General features: G+C 33.0%; 1 protein-coding gene across 2 annotated transcripts in view; it reads right to left on the minus strand.

The window, feature by feature from the left end:
- Positions 1 to 2,195: 2,195 nt before the first annotated feature.
- Positions 2,196 to 21,915, minus strand: part of LOC139517916 (uncharacterized) — a 33,026-nt gene continuing 13,306 nt past the window's right edge. The window contains exons 6-24 of one of the 2 annotated variants that reach the window (XM_071309449.1): positions 21,138 to 21,368; positions 20,406 to 20,843; positions 19,751 to 19,981; positions 19,232 to 19,450; positions 17,813 to 18,775; positions 16,268 to 16,480; positions 15,246 to 15,473; positions 14,138 to 14,359; positions 13,639 to 13,860; positions 13,052 to 13,264; positions 12,206 to 12,445; positions 11,000 to 11,212; positions 10,301 to 10,531; positions 9,883 to 10,095; positions 8,478 to 8,705; positions 7,558 to 7,764; positions 6,296 to 6,523; positions 4,474 to 4,698; positions 2,196 to 3,312 (exon numbers count right to left, since the gene is read on the minus strand). In XM_071309449.1, the coding sequence (XP_071165550.1) occupies positions 3,053 to 3,312; positions 4,474 to 4,698; positions 6,296 to 6,523; positions 7,558 to 7,764; positions 8,478 to 8,705; positions 9,883 to 10,095; positions 10,301 to 10,531; positions 11,000 to 11,212; positions 12,206 to 12,445; positions 13,052 to 13,264; positions 13,639 to 13,860; positions 14,138 to 14,359; positions 15,246 to 15,473; positions 16,268 to 16,480; positions 17,813 to 18,775; positions 19,232 to 19,450; positions 19,751 to 19,981; positions 20,406 to 20,843; positions 21,138 to 21,368 (5,225 nt within the window). In that variant the 3' untranslated portion in view covers positions 2,196 to 3,052. The remainder of the gene's footprint in view (positions 3,313 to 4,473; positions 4,699 to 6,295; positions 6,524 to 7,557; positions 7,765 to 8,477; positions 8,706 to 9,882; positions 10,096 to 10,300; positions 10,532 to 10,999; positions 11,213 to 12,205; positions 12,446 to 13,051; positions 13,265 to 13,638; positions 13,861 to 14,137; positions 14,360 to 15,245; positions 15,474 to 16,267; positions 16,481 to 17,812; positions 18,776 to 19,231; positions 19,451 to 19,750; positions 19,982 to 20,405; positions 20,844 to 21,137; positions 21,369 to 21,915) is intronic. The other variant, XM_071309450.1, reaches the window with a different exon arrangement.

The following is a 21,915-nucleotide window of genomic DNA, read 5'->3' on the forward strand; positions in this document are numbered from 1 at the left end:
ACACTTTTACATGTTTTACTGGTATCGTCATTTCAATTTATAGTTTTCTGCGTAAAATTAGCAAAAAACAAGTCCATAAAAGGAAGGAACCAAATAATTTTCTGTAATGATTTTGGATTTAATAATGAGGTGCAGAAGATAAACATTGATTTTTAATCAGACCACAACTTCTAATGTCATTAAAATACAATATAAACATTTTCATGCCTTTTTTTCTTCTGAAATGAAATTCAAAACCATAAAATGATACAGATAATCTTGATAACCAAATCATTATTTTACTTTTTATCTATGGATAAAAAAAAATGCTACCAATATTAAAGAATTAATAAAATTAGGTCGAAATGAAGTCTCCCTATCATTGAACTATCGTAAAAAGTTGTAGTGGTTTTCCATAGTTATAAGAAATTAAGAGTTGACTGTACAAAGGTTAAGCTAACCTTGTACTCAATAGACAGTCAATTCGTTTTGAAAACGTACACGGTGCTATATAACGTTAACATTATATTCAATGTTGTCTTTCTGTTCAAATATATAAATTAACAAGAAATCAAATTGTAGAGTTAAGATCAGATCATGAACAGGAATTAACATGTTAACAATTATAGATATGTTCATTTCCTGTAAATTTACTATATATGTTATGTTGTATTGTTCGAAACATTATGCCTCATTTAACCTTCAGATATTGATTGCCTTAGCACGATTTTTTGGCACAATGTTTCAACATTTCTGATGCAGCTTCTTATTTGATTTTTCTTGCCGACTGCAGGGTCAATTGTAAACGAAAGCGTGTCTGTCGTACGTAATTAACAGGCTGGTACCTTTTATGAGTTTCTGAATTGTTGTCTCATTGAAATTTCATTTCGGTGAAATTATAAAATATGTTGACTGTTATATAAAATTGAGAAAGGAAATGGGGAATGTGTCAAAGCGACAACAACCCGACCATAGAGCAGACAACAGCCGAAGGTAACTAATGGGTCTTCAATGTAGCGAGAATTCCCGCACCCGTAGGTGTACTTCAGCTGGCCCCTAAAAATATGTATATTAGTACAGTGATAATGGACGTCATACTAAACTCCGAATTATACACAAGAAACTAAAATTAAAAAATCATACAAGACTAACAAAGGCCAGAGGCTCCTGACTTGGGATAGGCGCAAAATTGCGGCGGGGTTAAACATGTTTATGAGATCTCAACCCTCCCCCTATACCTCTAGCCAATGTAGAAAAGTAAACGCATAACAATACGCACATTAAAATTCAGTTTAAGAGAAGTCCGAGTCCGATGTCAAAAGATGTAACAAAAAAAACCAAATAAAATGACAATAATACATAAATAACAACAGACTACTAGCAGTTAACTGACATGCCAGCTCCAGACCTCAATTAAACTGATTGAAAGATTATGTCTTTATCATATGAACATCAGGCACAATAGTTTAGTATCATACTATCATAAAATATATGAGAAGAACATAACCCGTGTTATGCCAATAACTGGTTTTTTTTTTAAATAAATGTGTTTTAATATCCTTATTTTGACATTTTACCTAGTATGTCTGTTCGTTTTGTTCACACATTGTTGTAAATATTTTAGTTTTATTTGACAGTATTATAAGTGAGAGTTTAATCCGAAAATGTCTACACAAGACACTGCCTGTACCAAGTCAGGAATATGACAGTTGTTATATTTGTTGATGTGTTTGAACTTTTGATTTTGCAATTTGATTAGGGACTTTGCGTTATGAATTTTCATCGGAGTTCGTTATTTTGTGAGTCTACTTTTTTTTTGTGTTATTGTGTTCACTGCTTGCGGTTTCATTGGCGTGTCAATTCTAGAGGTTTTGTGTTTTAAAAATTACCATCTTATTCACATGTCATTTCTGATGTTATTGTGTTTAAAGATCATTATCTCATTAACGTGTCATTTCTGGTGTTATTGTGTTTATTGGTCGCTGTCACATTTTACGTGATACCGCTTGTGTTATTGTATTAATGTATTACCAGCTCATTGATGTGTCAATTCTAGTGTCATTGTGCTTAACGATTGCTGTGTCATTGGCGTGACATTTTAGTGCTACTGTGCATTTATGTGCTTTTGTTTGTGCTATTGTGTTTCGTGATTTCTGTTTTAATGTCGTTAAATTCATAATCTATTATACAGAAAAGTGAATTGAACATACTTCATCTTGAACAAATTTTTATTTATTATAAACAGTCATACAGTACATACAATAGTGAATGCAATAGTTGAACATAATCCTGTTTTACCAATGGAGTGATTAAATTAACCGAAGGATTGGTAAATAACAGGTTATTGTGAGGCAAATACGAGAAAAGCACTATATTCCTGTTATACACTGATGCGACAAATGAAATCAAAAGAATATTTGAACTTTTGCGTAAAATACAAGAAGCATTTCTGCAAGCTTACATGTTCAACCATTTATTTGTCTTATAAACCATGGAGGATAAAATGTATGAAATTATACTTTTAATTGTATTTATGTGTTTATTTGTCAAATATCTACTAATTACCAATATTATATTATAAACATCGTATATACAAATAAAGTTATGTCCTCTTAAATAAAGCACCTTTGTTTATCTTAAATCTTATGAAACTATGAATAGCGCTAAACCAAATTCAAGGAAAATCATTACATTTCTTTGAAAAGTTAAAAGATATATGTTATGATATAATATTGAGAAATATTCATATCTCATTTGAGCATTTGTTCATAAGATGTAAATAAATATACGTTCGTAAACCATTCTTATGGCGACCAATTCAAATTATGAATATTGTTGAATTGTCTTTCGTCTTTCAATACATCATCACAGATTAGAATGCTTTTTAACACAATATGTAAATATGTATATAAAAACTAATAGTGTAAGTTCATTCAAGGTAAACTCAGTAGTGCCTGAGATAAATATTAAGGTTCGCTCTCATATTTTTAAAAGCCTATCCCACATTACACTACATTAATTTAACTAAATGTCAAGTTTGACACCTAGACCCATCCTAATTTGTTTTGATCTGTTATCTCCTGGCAGGTGAAGGAGCAATGATTTCCGTTGAATTTGTCACCTCTCCCACACACGCCCTATCAGCGTGACTGTAGGTACCGATGGTACAGGAAACAATGGCAACAGTTCTTTCTCTGTAGCACACAATGTAAAATTCTGTGTTTTCACGTCCTGGAAATTCATTGCTGCCATCAACTTTACCAACGCAGCTAGGAAATCGTGTCTCACACGGTTCACATGTGGAATTGAAGCATTGGTTCTCAACATATTCACCTAAAAAAGATGTATTTTATGATGTACTGTATTTATTGTAACGAGCGTGTCATACACGTGTGTTTACACTTCATGACATAGTTTTTATTAGTTTATTGTTTTTTAAGTAAGTTTATGATTTGTTTACGGGGTTAACTCTGTGTGACAAAGAAAATAGAACCAATTTAAATGCTTTCATTGCCTCTGAAAGAAGGTATTATCTGTGAGTGTGCAAAGAAAACAATATATTTAAGGTTCGTCATTAATGTTATAACTTGTATATACGTCTAACATATTACGTGTATCTTTAATCATTAATGTTATAACTTGTATATACGTCTAACACATTACGTGTATCTTTAATCATTAATGTTATAACTTGTATATACGTCTAACACATTACGTGTATCTTTAATCATTAATGTTATAACTTGTATATACGTCTAACATATTACGTGTATCTTTAATCATTACTGTTATAACTTGTATATACGTCTAACATATTATGTGTATCTTTAATCATTAATGTTATAACTTGTATAAACGTCTAACATATTACGTGTATCTTTAAGTCATGTAATAGACAATGTTTATAATTTGGCTACCATGGTTGACCTTTTGTCTTAATGATTGAATGCAAAACACATATATACGATCATTGATTTATTTTCATTTAAATAAGTTAGGATCATAAAAACGTTCTTTCATTATAATACATATATGCATTATGTACAATTGTATGTGTTGGTCTTGTTGATTGAATAAGATTTTACGTTAAGCCCTTACGTCAAATATCTTAATTTCCTTCTCGTATTTAACACATATGTTGTCTCCGGGAAACGTAATCGCCTCGAGTGCAAGTTGGCGAAACTTTGATTAACGGGTTAAACCATGAAATTGGAAATACGCATCATATATTTCTCCGCTAAGGATATGCTACATGTATTTAGGAGTATGAGTAATGACTGTCGACTCGGATACAACATAATCTTGCTTAACACAACTGAGGTATTGTTTGTTGTAAGTAGGTTTTTCTTCTATGTGTTAAAACATTTCACTGTATATAATAGGAACAATTAAGTATTTATCAATTCATAGATTTGTTGAGCGGGCTTTTTTATGTTTCTTCGGCCTATATTCTTATAAAAGTAGTTTAAACCATGCTCAAAAGAGTGAACTTACATGGTGTTTTCGGTACATATCTGTTCTTTTGACATCTGACCATGGTAAACAGCTGACACCCGACACCTGCTGATTGGAATAGTCTTGGATATTTACATTCCTGTCTGTAGGGTTCATCTAAACCTTGTGCTAAAGATGGGTCACTACAGTTATAGTATCGGGCACAGTTTGCTGGATCTGGTATAACCATCCTTGGATTGTCCTGGCAGAACTTTGTTAAAACTCCTGATATCATGTAAAAACAATTATTACGTACTGATATATTAATCAAAGATAATTGCCAACATGTTAGATAATGTCATTTGTAATAACTTTCTATGCAATGACTTTTTGAGGATTATGATTTAATATTTGTTTAACCAATGTGCATGCTTTACCACTAAACTTGGTCCTCTGTGTTCGTTTTGTTTTAAATTATTACGAATACAAAAGGTATTTTTGTCAAAAAATGTTATTGCTGATCAAAAACTGTAGCCGCTAATCACCTGTCGGCTTTTAGTTCCAAAGTGTGACGATTTTCATTCTTTAAATTTATTTACCACTTTTTTGTCTGTTATGTCCCTTCCTTTATACTTTGTTGTCGCGATTGACGAATATCTATGGGGTGTCTGTGGTAATGGTTATTGCATGAGGTTAACATATAGGTAAATGTGACGACGGGAAGACAATAATTTAACAGCAGTGCATGTCTTAGAATACTAGAATGAAAAATTTGCTTTTCAAAAACATGTTTTACAGTGCTATAAAACATATTCACGAAACATCAAATGACTGATATATAAGGTAACGTATTATATGTTTTCCATCGTATGAAAAAAAAATTGTATATCTTTTACTTTAAAAATAGTTTAATGAAAAACTATAGACATAAACAATCAAAAGTAGAAAAAAGAACTCATTCAAGGTTTATAATTCAATACGCAGGACACGTGTTGAGACTAAACAAGACTCCAACAGAAACCCATCTATTGATGTAAAGATGTAACAGATGTTAAAACTAAATACGCTTGTTTAAGATTCATTGCGAAAAACTATGCATAACAATGATAATAATATTGTGATTTCAAATACGAATCTGGTTTCGCTTTCTATGCATAATAATGATACTAATAAATGATACTAATAAAGTTCTTTTAAAAACAAATCTAATTTCGCTTTCAATGAATCTCTAAACAATTATCATCAAAATCATGTCGGTCACTCACCGTATATTATACGAATATCAAATATTCCTATATCTAAAATTGAGAATGGAAATGGGGAATGTGCCAAAGAGACAATAACCCGACCACAGAAAAAAACAACAGCAGAAGGTCACCAACAGGTCTTCAATGTAGCGAGAAATTCCCGCACCCGGAGGCGTCCTTCAACTGGCCCCTAAATATCTAATTTCTTTTCGACAAATGTATGACGAAATAATATGATTTTCGAAGTTTAAAATGTATTGGCATTTCCCTGAAACATATGCCACAAGGTTGGAGTTTGTGCTCTTATAACCAGTACACAATTTCAAATTAAAAATATGTGATTAAAATATTAAGCTCCACAAAAGAAGTTTGTAAAATTTTTCAAATACGCAGCTTGAAAACCGAGAAATTCAGACAGAAAGTTAAAGTTAAATTCTATTGCGAGTAACATATTCTTTGTAAAGAACACAAGACCAAAAGCAAATACGGAATTCGTCCATAAAAAGCATTAATATTTTCTCGCAGGTTTATACCTCTTTTCCTGTCCTGATATCTTCTATTTTTTTCGCCATTTGTGCACACATTATTGGTTATATTAAAATTCTACACTATACGCTAATATATTAACAACTAACCAGAATTTATTTTGGATGAGCACCTTCGCCTCACTGGATCATACAGAGATACTTGACAAGCTTCAACTGACACTGTTCTGTTACTGAAGCAATTTATGTAATACTCGGATACAGGTCGTCCTGGGTAGGCATTATTTCCGTCATTTAGACTTTTACAAGTCGGCAATCTGTCTTCACATGGAACACAGTTGGTTACATTGGGTGGACAATGGTTTTGTAGATAGTCACCTGACGTAATCAATATCATATATGGTAAAACAATATTTACTTAGTCAATATTTCCAAAAAAATAATTCAAAATTCATCTTAACGTTAAAATAATATATATAGGGCTTTAAAATAATTTGAAATTTAGAAATATAAAATTAATTTTCCTTACTTCTAATTAATTTTTCATAGTTGTAATTTTTATACATTTATTTGTAGAACGATGATATTTTCTATCAATTCAAACTGGAACAGAAACTTGGTTAAACAAAGTTACATAATGTTTTATACTGCAACATTTATACTACCAATTGCATGGACTGTTTAAGCTCTACCAACTGTACGAAGCCTAGCTTGTCACGTTGATAAAGATTTTAGTAGAAGTTTATAGATATATGACGCTATAAAAGACGTTATGAAGGAATGTCTTCAACTTCGTACTTTATTTAGTCATTTTAACTTTTTTGGATTCGAGCGTCACTGATGAGTCTTTTGTAGACGAAACTCTCATCTGGCGTAAATACAAAATTTAATCCTAGTATCTATGATGAGTTTATTTGCACCTATTTTTTACGTTGGCTTCTTCAAACTCATAATTGTTGATTTATAGGTGCAATATTGAGAGATCAATCATACGTTGTTTCAAAACAAACGTTTTATTTGTATCGGCTAAAAACAAGATAGAACAATCTATGGAAAAATAAATTTGGTATTTTGACACAATTTATGTAAATTCTATATTTTATAAAGCGAGGAATTAATGTCAGCGACCATCAGTGTTAGTGCCGTTATAGACAGAGGTCTTTCGTTAAAAAAAATTACTGTCAAACGGATACGTCAATCGGGTTTTTTTTTCAAACAAAGTTTAATGCATAATTTTATTTCATAATATTTCAAATATACTAGTCAAAAACAAATCGTAACTGCTTTTGATATGAACGAGATATTAACTATCATTCCTATGATTATTGTCTGTACACAATTATCAGTTTATATATTTCATATTTTCCCATACTATCATCAACGACTCTTAAATTAACATAATGACAACTTACATGGAGCTTGAGGTTCAATCCGGGGTCCACACGTGACGTCACTAAAGTTCTGACAGGTCATCGATGTAGTGTCGAACAATTGTGGATATTTACATTCTCTCAAGTAACTGCCGCCAATGGTTGGTCCACAGTCGAAATATTGTGCGCACTGGTATAAGTGGGGTTGTATTGTACTTGGATTAATTGTACAGTGGCTCTTTATCATATCTACAAACACAATCATTCATCATTTATCTTTGTTTGGACCTATTATTTTGAAATCCTTCATCATATTTACATTTAACCACATTTAAAGTACGGAAAGGCTAGCAGCTGATATATAAGTTGACGAATCAAAGATTAATGTATCATGAGTGGTTCATACATGTTTTAATTTTGGAAGAACAAAAACACTACATAAGAATCAGTTCATTTTCTATATAGTACATACATTTGTGTTCCTTCTAGAAAAGATGATGTAAAACCTCATGTAGAAAAAACAGGTACAAATTTTGGAGTTTATGTTTTTATAAGGTCCATTAAATGTTATATCGAGAATATAACGATCTATTGGAAATCCATAAACCATTGAATACAAAGCTATTTTCAATGCAACTCCGTTGCAGATTTCTATTTCATATATGAGGAAAGTAAAATGCAAAATATCCAGGTTACAATCAAAGCATGTAAACTATCTGTTTAACATATAGCTGATAAAAATTAATGCTAATGCGTATTCCATATAGATCATAGCTATAACTAGAAATTCAGTTTGGTAGTTACTTTTTTCTTTAAAAATAATAATTTCTGTTTGCCTATCTAAACACTCAACTCATTTCATAGTGCTTTAAAGACATGTATGCCAATGTAGAAGAAGAAAGCAAGTATTAAATTTAAAATTGAAATGTGTTAATTATCGGTTGTTACAAATGTTTTCAAACCTTCTGTGATGTCCCTGGTACAAATTCGTGCTCCTGGGTCAAACAGTCCAGTGAGACATTTTTCAACAGATACAGTTCTACCTCGGTTGCAGACAATAAAATCTGGGCTCATTGTTCTGTTTGGAAATGGATGTAATCCATCTGTCATTCCTATACAACTGGCGAATCTTTCTCTACATGGGCGACAGTTAGACATAGATGGGTTACATCTATTCTGTAGATAATCACCTGTATCATAAAAAATATGTTTAATATCAACACCTAAGTATGGACATTGAAAACCAAATGTTGCTTAATCAAGTTTCAATTGAAATTTTTTATTCCAAGAATGGGTACTACATTTTGTAATAAATGCGCCTTGATTTTATTTTGTGCTGTGAAACAACTGTTCGAGGAGCGTTAAGTGCCTATAAACGTGTTAAACCTTTTCACATTCTTTGAGTGCCTGTCCGAAAGTGATATAAGAGATGATTTCAGCTTTCCAATTATGAACTTTACATTTCAAAGTAGCACCTGCATACGGGGTATGTATCTCACAATTGATACGATATTCCCGTACTTGCATTTCCTATCATGATTTTCTTGATAGAGGGTTGCTGCTCACAAAGAAGCTATTAAACCAAGAGTTCCAAATGGTGCAGTCATCCCTTCGTAAATTTTACGGACGCCATCACAAATATGTTGACTGTTATGGAAAAAATGATATCGGATATGTTCCTTACTTCGTAACAACAATCCCCTTCCCTTTCATGAATGTGACCTACCGAACTAGACTATTTACCTGATTTGTTATCACATAAGCAACACGACGGGTGCCACATGTGGAGCAGGATATGTTTACCCTTCAGGAGCACCTGAGATCCCCCCTAGTTTTTGGTGGGGTTCGTGTTGCTTATTCTTTAGTTTTCTATTTTGTGTCATGTGTACTATTGTTTGTCTGTTTGTCTTTTTCATTTTTAGCCATGGCGTTGTCAGTTTATTTTCGATTTATGAGTTTGACTGTCCCTCTGGTATCTTTCGTCCCTCTTTTATTGACATGTTTAAAACTGTATAATAACATGGTGGTCAATATTTTGTTTCTAGATACACATTTGCTTACTCTTTTTGGAGAACCTGATATCATCCCAGATTTTTGGTGATGTTCGTGTCGCCCAGTTTTTAATTTGTCTATGCCTTGTTTTAGATATACGTGCTGGTGTTTGTCTTTTTAACGTATGTGTCATTCAGATATGTGCTACACCTTGTACTTACATGGTGCTGTGTATTTTGTTCTAGATCCACATGTTACTGATGTATAATTCAGATACATGTGTTACAACTTGTATTTACATGGTGCTGTGTAATTTGTTCTGGATCCACATGGTACTGATGTGTAATTCAGAATTATGATACACCTTGTACTTACATGGTGCTGTGTATTCCGTTCTAGATCCACATGTTACTGATGTATAATTCTGACATGTGTTACTTTGGGTATCAAACAACATGGGATATGGACATTCTCTAAGGAAAGTTCTTGCTCGTATGCTGGCTTCACCACAGTCAAAATACTGAGCACAATTAACAGGATTAGCTCGTATCACACCTGGATTGGCTATACAGAAAGCTCGTATTGCAGCTGAAAAGAAATAATTCAATGTGAATTTAACGACATGAAAACATTTACAAAAACAATTTTAAAATGATTGCATTCTAACAATAGACTGTTTTTTCAAATTGCAGCAGTAAAAGTTGAACACATTTAGACATAATTGTGACTTAAAAACTTGTAAAAGTTCAAAATTGTTAACATAATTTCATTTCGCTTAAGGTCTAATGATTACCTGCTCCAATAGAAGTTCTACATTCCCCGAGTGTTGGTTCAAAGTATCCAGCAGGGCAGGACTCCACACTGACCGTTCTGTTCATAAAGCACACTACATAATCAGCTGTCAGTTCTCTTCCAGTGATAGTGTTATTTCCATCTAGTTTGCCGATACAAGATGGCAGTCTTTGTTCACAGGGTTCACAGCTTTGACCAGCTACAGGTGAACATTGGTTCCCTTGATATTGGCCTGAAATTACCATGTGTACGTGTAACCATCATCAAAACAGTATGTGTAATTTATAATTCCAGGATTATGTTTCATAACTCATCAAGTAAAATATCTGGAGTGTAGAGTTTGCATGGTCCAAGTTTATTGTTAAGATGTTTTAAATAATTACTTTTATAGAAAACATATATAAAACGTTTTCCTGCATTCATCATCAACTTTTGTATTTTTCTCTATTTTTTTCTATGATAATCAGTCATATGACTGTTGCTCTTTTTATGAAGAAACATCATTATACTGAAATACAAATTGTATATTCTAATATTAGGATAGCAAACTTTACACATTAATCTGCGACTAGAAAATTGGTTGTTGAAGTGTGCTTGGTATCCAATTTTATTAAGAGAGTAAAATGATCAGTACACTTTGCAACGTAAATATCTCCTATGTTCATTACAGGTTAAGTAACAATTAAAACAAACAACTCACATGGACTTTGGGGTAGGAATCTATTGCCACATTTGACATTACCAAATACAACACAATTGCCAGTGACGTCATTGAATAGTTGAGGATATTGGCATTCGTATAAATAAGCACCAAATCTTCCTGTGGGCTTTGAACAATCATAAAACTGGGCACAGTTGTTAGGATTTGCAATCTTCTGTAAGGGATTACTCCTACAGTATAATGCTGGGTTAGCTGAAATGTAACAAAATATTTATTTATTGTCTAATTATGAACAAGCATCAAAGTAATACATATGTTATTTGTTTGTTTTATCCGACCTAGATGATAATGTGATTAGTATATAATGGATTACTGTGCCGATGAAAATACACAACGGAAAATCCCGAATCAATGGCAATCAAAAAGCTCAAACACATCAAACGAATGGATAACAACTGTCATATTCCTGACTTGGTACAGGCATTTTCTTTTAAAGAGAAAATAGTGTGCATTTCATGTGATTTTTTCACAATTGCCTATGAATTCAGGTCAAATGTTAAGGATATTCTAAAATGAACAACTGGGAATGTTAGGTAACACATCTTCTGCAAATTAATGATGATATGACAATTAATAGGGTATATAAACCGAGGATAATATTGTCCAATATCAATCTATGTAGGTCTTCGAAGAAAATAGCCATGAATTGCAATGTACGTAGTTTTTAGAGATTGTAACAGTCTCTAATAAGATTATCATCGTACTGCAACAAGGAAACGGTTGGTGTCAGTTCCTTCAGATTTGTAATTGGTATAGCTTTTCAAGTATAAATTGTACAATATAAAATAATTCGTAGCTTGTATGATACCAAAGATTGTTTCTGAACAATGATTCGTATTTATACATCAGTTTTGTATATTTGAATTACATTAGTTCTAGAATATTCATAAAAGAACAGACAGAGCAGCTTTACAAATTTAACTTGGTGGGTATATTTTAATGTATATAGATTATTGAGTAAAAAAAATCGTGTACTTTGTAAATAAAAAAACATTTTGGATCAATCATGGTAACGAACCTTTTATAAATTAATATAAAAACTCTTACCCAGTGTACTCGTTACATATATAATACTGTCATCAGTATCCAGGAGAGGATTGAGGTTATGTTTAATTTTTGGATCTTGGAATTGGAATTTATACCAGTATCTATTGGTGATAAAACATACTTGTTCTAAAGTCTTACCTGGATCTAGTTTAGTCATACAAGCTCTAGATGTTTGATCGTACACTCCATCCTCGCATGTACGTACTAATATTGTCCTATTTAGATAGCATGTTATATAGTAAGGTGTGTTTTGTCGTCCCGGGAAAGTATTATTGCCATCCTGTAATCCAATACAAGAAGGCAGTCGATCTACACAAGGTTCACAATTGAGAGCTGGTTCTCCGCCTGGACCTATACACTGATTTTGTAAATATTCACCTGACAAAAAAAATGTTAATTCTTATCTCAGGTTCAGATTAATATGGTTTACAAACAGTTCACGCTGCAAATTATAGTTGCTACATTTTATGTATCGTTTATGTATATGAACTCATCATAGATACCAGGAATAAATTTTGTATATACGCCAGACGCGCGTTTGGTCTACAAAAGACTCATCAGTGACGCTCGAATCCAAAAAAGTTATAAAAAGCCAAATAAAGTACGAAGTTGAAGAGCATTGAGATCCAAAATTCCTAAAAGTGTTGCCAAATGCAGCTAAGATAATATATGCCTGAGGTAGAAAAGCCTTAGTATTTCAAAAAATTCAAAATTTTGTAAACAGTTAATTTATAAATATACCAATATCAATGATAATGCATGTCAGCACAAAGAGTGCTGTTTTACTGGGCTTGTGACATTTGTCACATTTAACAGGGGAACATATTAGATGGTGAGTAGATTTATCTAATTTCTGTTGATAGAAATAAACTGATACTTTCAAATGTTACTGCATAAATGTGTTCTACCGTATATTTTATAAATTAGTATATATTCGAAAAAAACAATCATATCAGATAAGTTTGAATAGAAAAAAGTAATTACAAGGTTTTACTGGCATATATCTTTCTCCGCAATTGACTTTTGTGAACAGTTCACATGATTGTGAGGTTGTCGAGTAAAGCTGTGGATATGGACATTCCTGTTTATAAGGACTTGTCGAAGAACCAGTGCTAGAACAGTCATAGTAAATAGCACAGCTTGTTGGGTCTTCTACCTTGGCTCTTGAATTTAAATTACAAAATGCTTGTGGGTTACCTGAAATAGATAAATGTATTCATACTAATTTTTCTATACAACTCTCACTGTATTAACGTGTATGTGACCATTTAGAAATGTATGAACCACCAAAATATAATATTTGTATAGTAAACGTTCTGTGTCTTATGACGATATCACTGCATCTTTATATATATCATTCTTTTCTTTCCTTTTTCGTCGTCAATAAAATATTCTATTATCATAAAATAATATATGAAACACTCATATAGCAGACAACTTCTTGAAGGTATTTTCTGATTTGCAATTTTCACGATTGCTTGAATTGTATTTAATTTTACTAAAGCATACCAATTAACCACAAGTCCATAGAAATATGTATTATGAGCAACGAATGAAAAGCAAAAGCTTACTTGGATCAAACTTGACAGAGCAGGATCCAGTCAGCGGATCAAACTGTCCTAGTTTACATGTTTCCGTTCTTAGGGTTCTATCAGATAAACACACAATGTACTTGTTCGGTTGGTTTGGAAACGGGTGGTTTCCATCTGGCATACCATAACAACTGGGAAATCTTTGATCACATGGAATACAATTTGTTGGATCCCTACATATCAGATTCTGCTCGTAATCACCTAATAAAAGAAAATAAATGTTACCATTTTCAGAAACTACAAGGAGTAGGAGAAAATTAAATTTGTCAGTACTCGGTTAAAATAACTGTAGAGAGTAATTCTAAACGCCAGTTTATTCGAGTATGGCGTCGATATGAATCTGATTTGTATATAATTGAAGTTAATCATTTACTTTAGAAAAGGTTTTCTTCAAATATAGTACCTGCATTTGTTAGAATTTCATGCTTGTATACAGACTTATAACAATATAACATGCCTGGTAATAGTTCTAACTTACATGCATTCTTTGGTTCAGGTCTAGCTCCACATTGAACAGACTGGAATGTTTTACATGGTAAACCAGTAGCATCCCCCAGTGATACCAGCTGAGGATAAGGACATTCCTGTCTGTAGTTTCCTAACGGTGTGTTCTTTTGTCTACAGTCTATATACTGAGCACAATTATCTGGATGTGGCACAACAGCTGTCGGGTTGGCTTCGCAGTAAGGACCAGGGTTTACTTAAAAATGGAAAGTAATATCTTAAGTAAGAGACAATAGTAGTGTATAGATGTTCAATGCTTGTAAAGTCATTTGTCATACACAATCCATGAGCTAACGGAACGGCATTCTTATCAGTTAATCCAAAATATAACAATATAAGGCTCTGTTGCGGATGCAGGAATTAAAAAAGGAGCCCCCAGGTGAGCTAACGTTTTGGATAAAAAGTCTAGAAATTTATTATGTATGTAGCTCCATAAGGCCCCTCTCTTAAATCCCGTTTAAGCTTGTTTGTCTGTGCAGATCGGTACTAGTGGCACAAAAGGCAGTCAAGGTAAACACTATCGATAACTTCAAACCTATGATTTTAACAAATGATACTCGCACACTGTGTTGTAGTACAATAGGTTAAAACCTGTGACACATGAATAAGAAGTGTATCCCATTTACACTGCAAAGCTGAACATAAAAACTGTCTTTACACTTTTAAGAAATGAAAAGACAACATCTTTAGAGATGATACTTATGTTGATAAATGAATCACTATAATAACGGCTGGTAAAAGAAAACTATGAAGGAGAAGATTCAGATAGTATGTTAAGATTGGCATTCAATACAATGGTACAATGTCCATTACAGACCAAAAAGAAGAATTGAACTTAATACTAAATGGATGTTACGTGAATTATGTGTCAAAGTACGAATGACGCATATTACGCAAAAAAGGTATCGTCATGGACTAAGTTTAACAGTACAAAAATACACAAGCTATAGATATCATGATAGTGTGCTACATTGATCAATTATACTTACAGGGGTTAAGTGTAAACTGTACATGACCCACTGGTAACATCAAAGTTTGAAGTAGTGGGAGGACATTGTGTTACACTGATCAACAATACTTACAGGGGTTAAGTGTAACTGTACATGAACCACTGGTTACATCAAAGTTTGGAGCAGTAGGTGGACATTGTGTTACACTGATGGTACGTTCATCTTTACATTGCATGAAATATTCTGGTTTATTTGGTACGGCTTGTGGTCCATCACGTTTACCGACACAGTTGGGGTTATCTAATTCACATGGACGACAGTTTCCAACGGGAACACATATCTTCTGTTTCTGATAATCACCTTCATTAATTGAAACGAACAATATAGTTTTAATCCTGGGTCTCACGAATGTACATAAAGAGACAGTAAGACAAATCAATTCGTTTCGTTGAAATCGTCATTTCAAACTTTTAAATGCAACTTTTGTTGTTATTTTTTTAAAACAATTTTTGTTTTTGATAATTTAATGAAGCTGCTTTAAATAAATCTGTGATTTATACTAAATAGTTATTAACTACATATAGGGTTCTCCCTATTAACAATAATTTCAACAATAAAGATTTTATACTCTACTTTTCACATCGAATTTCATTTTAAAAAGACATTGGAATATTTCGGATCAATCACTCTGTTTTATTATATCGTAGAGGGTTATATATTGGTTTTAACCGAGAACAGTGAATTGTATTTTTTTCCTACATTTGCCAAATTCAATGCATTTGAATTGAAATGCTTTTGACCAGAAACTTGACAAAGTTGTTGTTTGTTTTGATTTGTATCTAAATAGACAATTAACGTTTAACTACTTAGAATTAAGTTTTTTTTGTCGGTTTTTTTTTTTAATATAATTGCACTTTAAACTGGCAAAGCTTTTGGGTATGCTTTTCTGTGTGGTAACGTGTTGTAGACTCGACTCATTATTTTTTCTCGGAAGCTGAAAAAATTCTGTATGGTCTGTATATTCACTCGGTTATAAATGCATTGGACTTTCCATATCTAACATTATTGCAAGAGCTTAATAAACTGTGGGATCAATTTTATGATGACATTGTTTTCAATAACTCTTATTACACCTCTAAACCTTATATACTCACATGGGGCTTTTGGTTCTGGTCTGTTTCCACATTTGACCTCTCTATAAGGTTTACATGAGTTGTTAAAGCTATCAAATAGTTGTGGATATGCACATTCCTCCTGGTAGTTGCCTATCAGTGTATTCCTATTCCTACAATCTACATATCTGGCACAACTTTCCGGGTGTAGCATTATAGCTGTAGGGTTATTCTCACAGAACGTTACAGGATCAGCTACAATACATTGATTAATATATTTAAGTGCACATTCACGACATTTTCGATATTGGACCTCATAATATGCCTAATATATATCTTACTCTACTAAATAATATGTGCTGTTGAAACAACGCAGAAATGAGTTTGTTCACAGTTGATTAAGATTGGGGATAAAACATTTACCGTTCATGAATACAAAGTTCTCTTAATTCTCCAAATGTTTGTTAAACATAAAGTCTAATTGTTAAAAAAAGATACCAGAGGGACATTTAAACTACATAATTCGAAAATAAACTGACTAAATTGTTGCGGTTACAGTTAGGAATATTGACTGATTTTGACGACAAAATACCTAACATAAATCTGTTTTGCAATCAAAACGACTATCGGAAAACTTTTGAAGAAGCAAATTCTTTTATATGTGAATCTATAATGAAATAAAGTCAGCGAGATCCAACTTTGCAAGAATAGAACAATGCAACACAGATTAAGTAATATAGGGGCAGCTAAAGATATACTTGAAAACAAATCCGAACCTAAAATTCAGCCTCGTGTTGCAGCGACTGTTGTCGCAGATTTGTAATTATTGTCAACTATATACCCTTGCTAAAGATAACGGTTTTAATTTACTTGGTTTCTACAGAAATAAAATCAGAGACAACCCTTAATAAGGTTTGCATGACTTGTATCGTGGTTAATTGTTCCTATAAATTTACTTCAAAGAAGCGATAGTAGTAATCATTTTATGGGAAGTTATTTTCCTCCTGAAAACACATCCTCACATTGATTTTTGTACTGTTACGGTATATCATATTTTAAACGGAATATTCCCTTAAAACCGCACTTATATTTTTATATATATGAATTATTAAAGATGTCAACAAATTTACTTACTGTATTGTTAGTAGTATCATTAGTTTTGGTGCTTGCAAAGCGTGGTCTAAAACAGCTTACTTTTGCTTTTGTTATTTTTTTAGTTTATAAATTAGGAAATACATTTCACATTTATTACTTTAACAAACAGACAATGTTGCTAAATATTCCTTTGTGTTCATTATTGTGTAGACGCACGTGCAACCATGATAAGCAAACAACACATTGCAAAGCTGTAACATTCAAATAAAAGAAATATCATGCAGTATATTGGCAAAACAATTACACAACATATATGCACATGATATTGCCTACTACATTGGTTATTATATGTTGAGTATACTTTCTCAAAGCAAATGCATTGCAGTTTTGTTCATATACAGATGCAGCAGCGCTTGTGAATGTCAATACATACAAATGTGCACCACACGTAAAGCTGATATTGCGCTGCAAATACCAATACTTGTCTCTTACATGGAGTATAGCCTTCTAAACAGACTCCATTTACAGTATCAAATACCTCTGCAGGACAAACTACAATTTTAGTTGGTTTTTTGTCCACACAGTACATATATATAAACATCTCTTTCATCTGGTGCCATCCGTCTTGTAAACTGGAACAAAAGCTTGGAGACTTAGTACATCTACCTAAAGACTCGTCAAATCTATACCTTTTACATCTCCTTACTTTTACTACTTCCTGATCAGTGCAAGTCATGTAGTGAATGTCACTTCCGGGTAAGGCGAATCGTCCATCTTGTTTTCCACGACATGCTGAAGGAAGACATTTTCCCTCCAAGAAATCGAATACATCTGGACTACAGGTATTCTTTCCTGCAAATGACCCCTTTACACAACCATAATATGTTGTGCCATCCTCATGTCCATAGTTTCCATCAGGCATTCGTTCGCAAGAAAATTCAGGCTTAACACAAATAGATTTTCTGGAATCAAAAACAGACGGACTACAATCCCCAACACTGGTCTGTCTGCCATTTGTACACACTATGTATTGGAATATATTTGATGTTGGATAATTACCATCTGACAATCCACTACATTTAGACTTCTGCTGCTGTGAACATTGTTTAGAACGTGCATCAAACAGTAGAGGTTCACAGCTTCCAAATTCGACAACATTTTGATTAAAACAAAGTACATAATTTGATTCTGAACCTTGCATGGACTGTTTCCCGTTAGGTAGGCCTTCACATGTATTAACAGCCGTCTCACAACCTTTCATTGATGGATTGAAGCTATAAGGGGCGCAGCTAACAGTAGTAAAGAACCTCCCCTGCTTACAAACGGCGTACTCCATTTTATTGTCCACAATAGGAATGTTTCCCGCCATTACACCTGCGCATATGTTCAATGTGTCAACACAGGGGACGCAGTTTCTGTCATTGACATCGCATCTTTGGTTTCCAAGGAAACCGCCTGTGGATTGATATCAGGTTTATGTTAATCAAATATCATTTTAAACAAAAACAAATAGGAAGTTCTGCAACAAAACGTAATCAAGTTTCAATCTATGATTTAATAAATGATTGTTTAGTAGTAACTCTAGAAAGGTATATAAATTGATCTAGTACTAAATTAATATTAAAATGTATCGATACGTAAAGTGGATAAAAATATTCCTGCTGTTACACTAAAGGCAACAACAGCAACAAAAGTCTATTGTCTATTTTTGAGTATTACGTGTGTCGTTGTCCTTTAAATTAAACAAAATAAAAAAAATATCTTTGAAAAGTTCTTATATCGTGATAAAAAGTATATTCAAACAAATAAAAAGCAGAAATATAGATAACCAATAAAAAAATTGAAACAAGGGATACCAGATTTGAAATAATCTTCTGCAAAAATAAATTGCCTTATATTAACATGACTTACAAGGATCTTTAGGTTCATATCGCCATTGACAGTCAGCTTCCACTGGAGGAACACACCTAAGGAGGTCAATGTTAAACAGCGTAGGGTAAGTACACTCCCTCTGGTATTTACCAAATACTGGGTCTGATTCGATAGCACCGCAGTCATAGTATCGAGCACAATTAGCAATGTGTGGAAATTTGATGTTTGGTTTGTCTTGGCAAAATACCTGAACAGAATCTGAAACAACAAAAACAATATTATAACAAATGGTAGCATTTTAATGTAAATGCTTCATACATGCATGTAAGTACATCAGCTTATGAGTAACAGACAACCCCCGTTCATTGACCTATAATGGTTTACTTTTATAAATTGTTATTTGGATGGAGAGTTGTCTCATTGGCACTCACACCACATCTTCCTATATCTATATACTTTAATCTTTTCCAGTAGAAATTTAAATGCATACATGTACCACATAATCAGCATTCAAACTTTCCCCAGTAAAACACATTTTCAGCCTAATAGTTTACTCACATGGATCTAGATCTGTTGTACAATACTTCTTCGTTGGGTCATAGACACCATATTTACATATACCGACAGAAAGTGTCCTGTTACGAAGGCAGGTCATATAGAATGGAGTAAGTTCTCTTCCGGGAAAAGTATTGTTTCCATCTGCCATACCAACACAAGATGGCGATCGTTCTTCGCATGGTATTGCACACGATTCTCCTTGACAAGAATTGCGTGTGGTAACATAATCACCTAAAACATAATGGAATATAAAAAGAACAACTGTTTAAGAAATAGTAGTTTTATTAAAATTATATATAAACATTTTTTAACGTGTATGTAAAAAGTAAAATCACAAAAATACTGAACTCTGATTTATGATTGGATACTATCTTCAAAATTATTATTTTCCCATATCGCATTAATTACAATATGACATCAACACTTATATGAACTGAACATGCAGTAAAGCAAATAACGCCTTGACGTTAAAGATCTTTCGCAAAACGTTTGCTGTGTAACGCACAGCTAAATGAAAATTATATGTCCAAATGTAAAAAAGTTCTTTTTGTGTGTTAAAAAACTTCTTATTATTTAATATAACATTTTTTTCTGAATGAATCGTTATTTCAGACTAAAACAGTATTAATATTAGTTAGAAATGTATTATACTCACATGGAGACATTGCTTCAAACCTCCTGCCACATGTTACCGCAGGGAAATCATTACAGTATCCTAGAGTTGTGTCAAACAGTTGTGGGTACGGACATTCGGCTTGGAACGAATTAAGTCCTTGAAATGTGATTCTCTGACTACAGTTGTAATACCGTGCACAGTTGTCTGGGTCTTGTTGTATGGCCAATGGATTTCCCGCACAAGGCCCGGATCCTATTGGAGGAATGATTGGACCAGTTGGACCAGTTGGAGGTCTGGTAGGAAAAAAAGGAGGTGTGACAGGTGGTTGAGTAGGCGGTTGTACAGGAGGTCGTACTGGAGGTCGTACTGGTGGTTGAACTGGAGGTTGAAAGGGTGGCTGCACTGGAGGTCTTACAGGTCGAAAAGGTAGAACTGGTTCGAGTGGACTTGTTCCACTGCCTTGATCAGGAGTTCCAGCTTTTAATTTGTAAAATAAAATTGTAAATGTTAAGTATTTCCATACAATAATTTCTCAGTGTTATATTTAACGTTTATTTATGTATTATTTATCTTTTTAATCTTTCAAAAGCTGCAAATCAAAAGTGTTTAATGTTTGAGTCCATTTGAGATAATCAATATATGAACAAACAATATGTATGCTTTGTAGGGTAAATTAAAAAATCGCTTCGGAACAATAAAAATGAAGAATTAATTTTCTTAATGTATATACATATTTACACGTGTAAAATTTCACATTGAAATGTAACTTACGATTAGCCAATCCACTTCCAGATGTAGAACACCCTCTGAGATTTTGTGAGAATAACTCTCCTGGATTACACGTCCTTGTTTCTACTGTGCGGTCCATCCGACAGACAAGGTATCTATTGTCATATCCAGGAAATGGATTTTGACCATCCGGTAAACCTACACAGGACGGTATCACCCCATCACCACATCGAGGACAATTTCTTCCGAAACAACTGTTTTGTCCATATTCACCTGAGAAAGATAATGGAAGCACCATTGAAAACTAAGAACGATTCCTGGGGACATATTAACACACACAGATAATCAATGCCGAGTTGAATTACATCCTAAACTTCAAAATGAGTACTGTTTTACAATATCGTTCTATACTTGATAATAATGAAAAATGTTCGTGAACATTTCGTTTTATTTCTTATCAGTGTACGCCATGATAAAAAAAAAAATACGAATCGTTTGCATCTCATTTTCGTAACACGTTTGTTTTGCTTAAAATCACTGCATTTCAGGTACCATTTACTTTCTATATACAAATGATGATTGTAGTTATACTATCTTGCTACAGCAGAGGTGAAGTGCATTATACTGGAAAACTGCTTCTTTGCTTGTTTTTATTTCTTTTTTTTACCAAACTCAACGCCGGTATCGTTTTTTTCAATTAGAAAGAGTTAAAAGTGCATTGCTGGTTTTTAGAACTTTGTTGAATACTTAGTCGGAAAAAACTCAAAATATACCAATGCGTATTTAGTGATTATATTTTTGGTGGGTAGGGGTTTCTCAC

Source organism: Mytilus edulis, chromosome 3, assembly GCF_963676685.1.
Source record: "Mytilus edulis chromosome 3, xbMytEdul2.2, whole genome shotgun sequence".
Taxonomy (NCBI): Eukaryota; Metazoa; Mollusca; class Bivalvia; order Mytilida; family Mytilidae; genus Mytilus; species Mytilus edulis.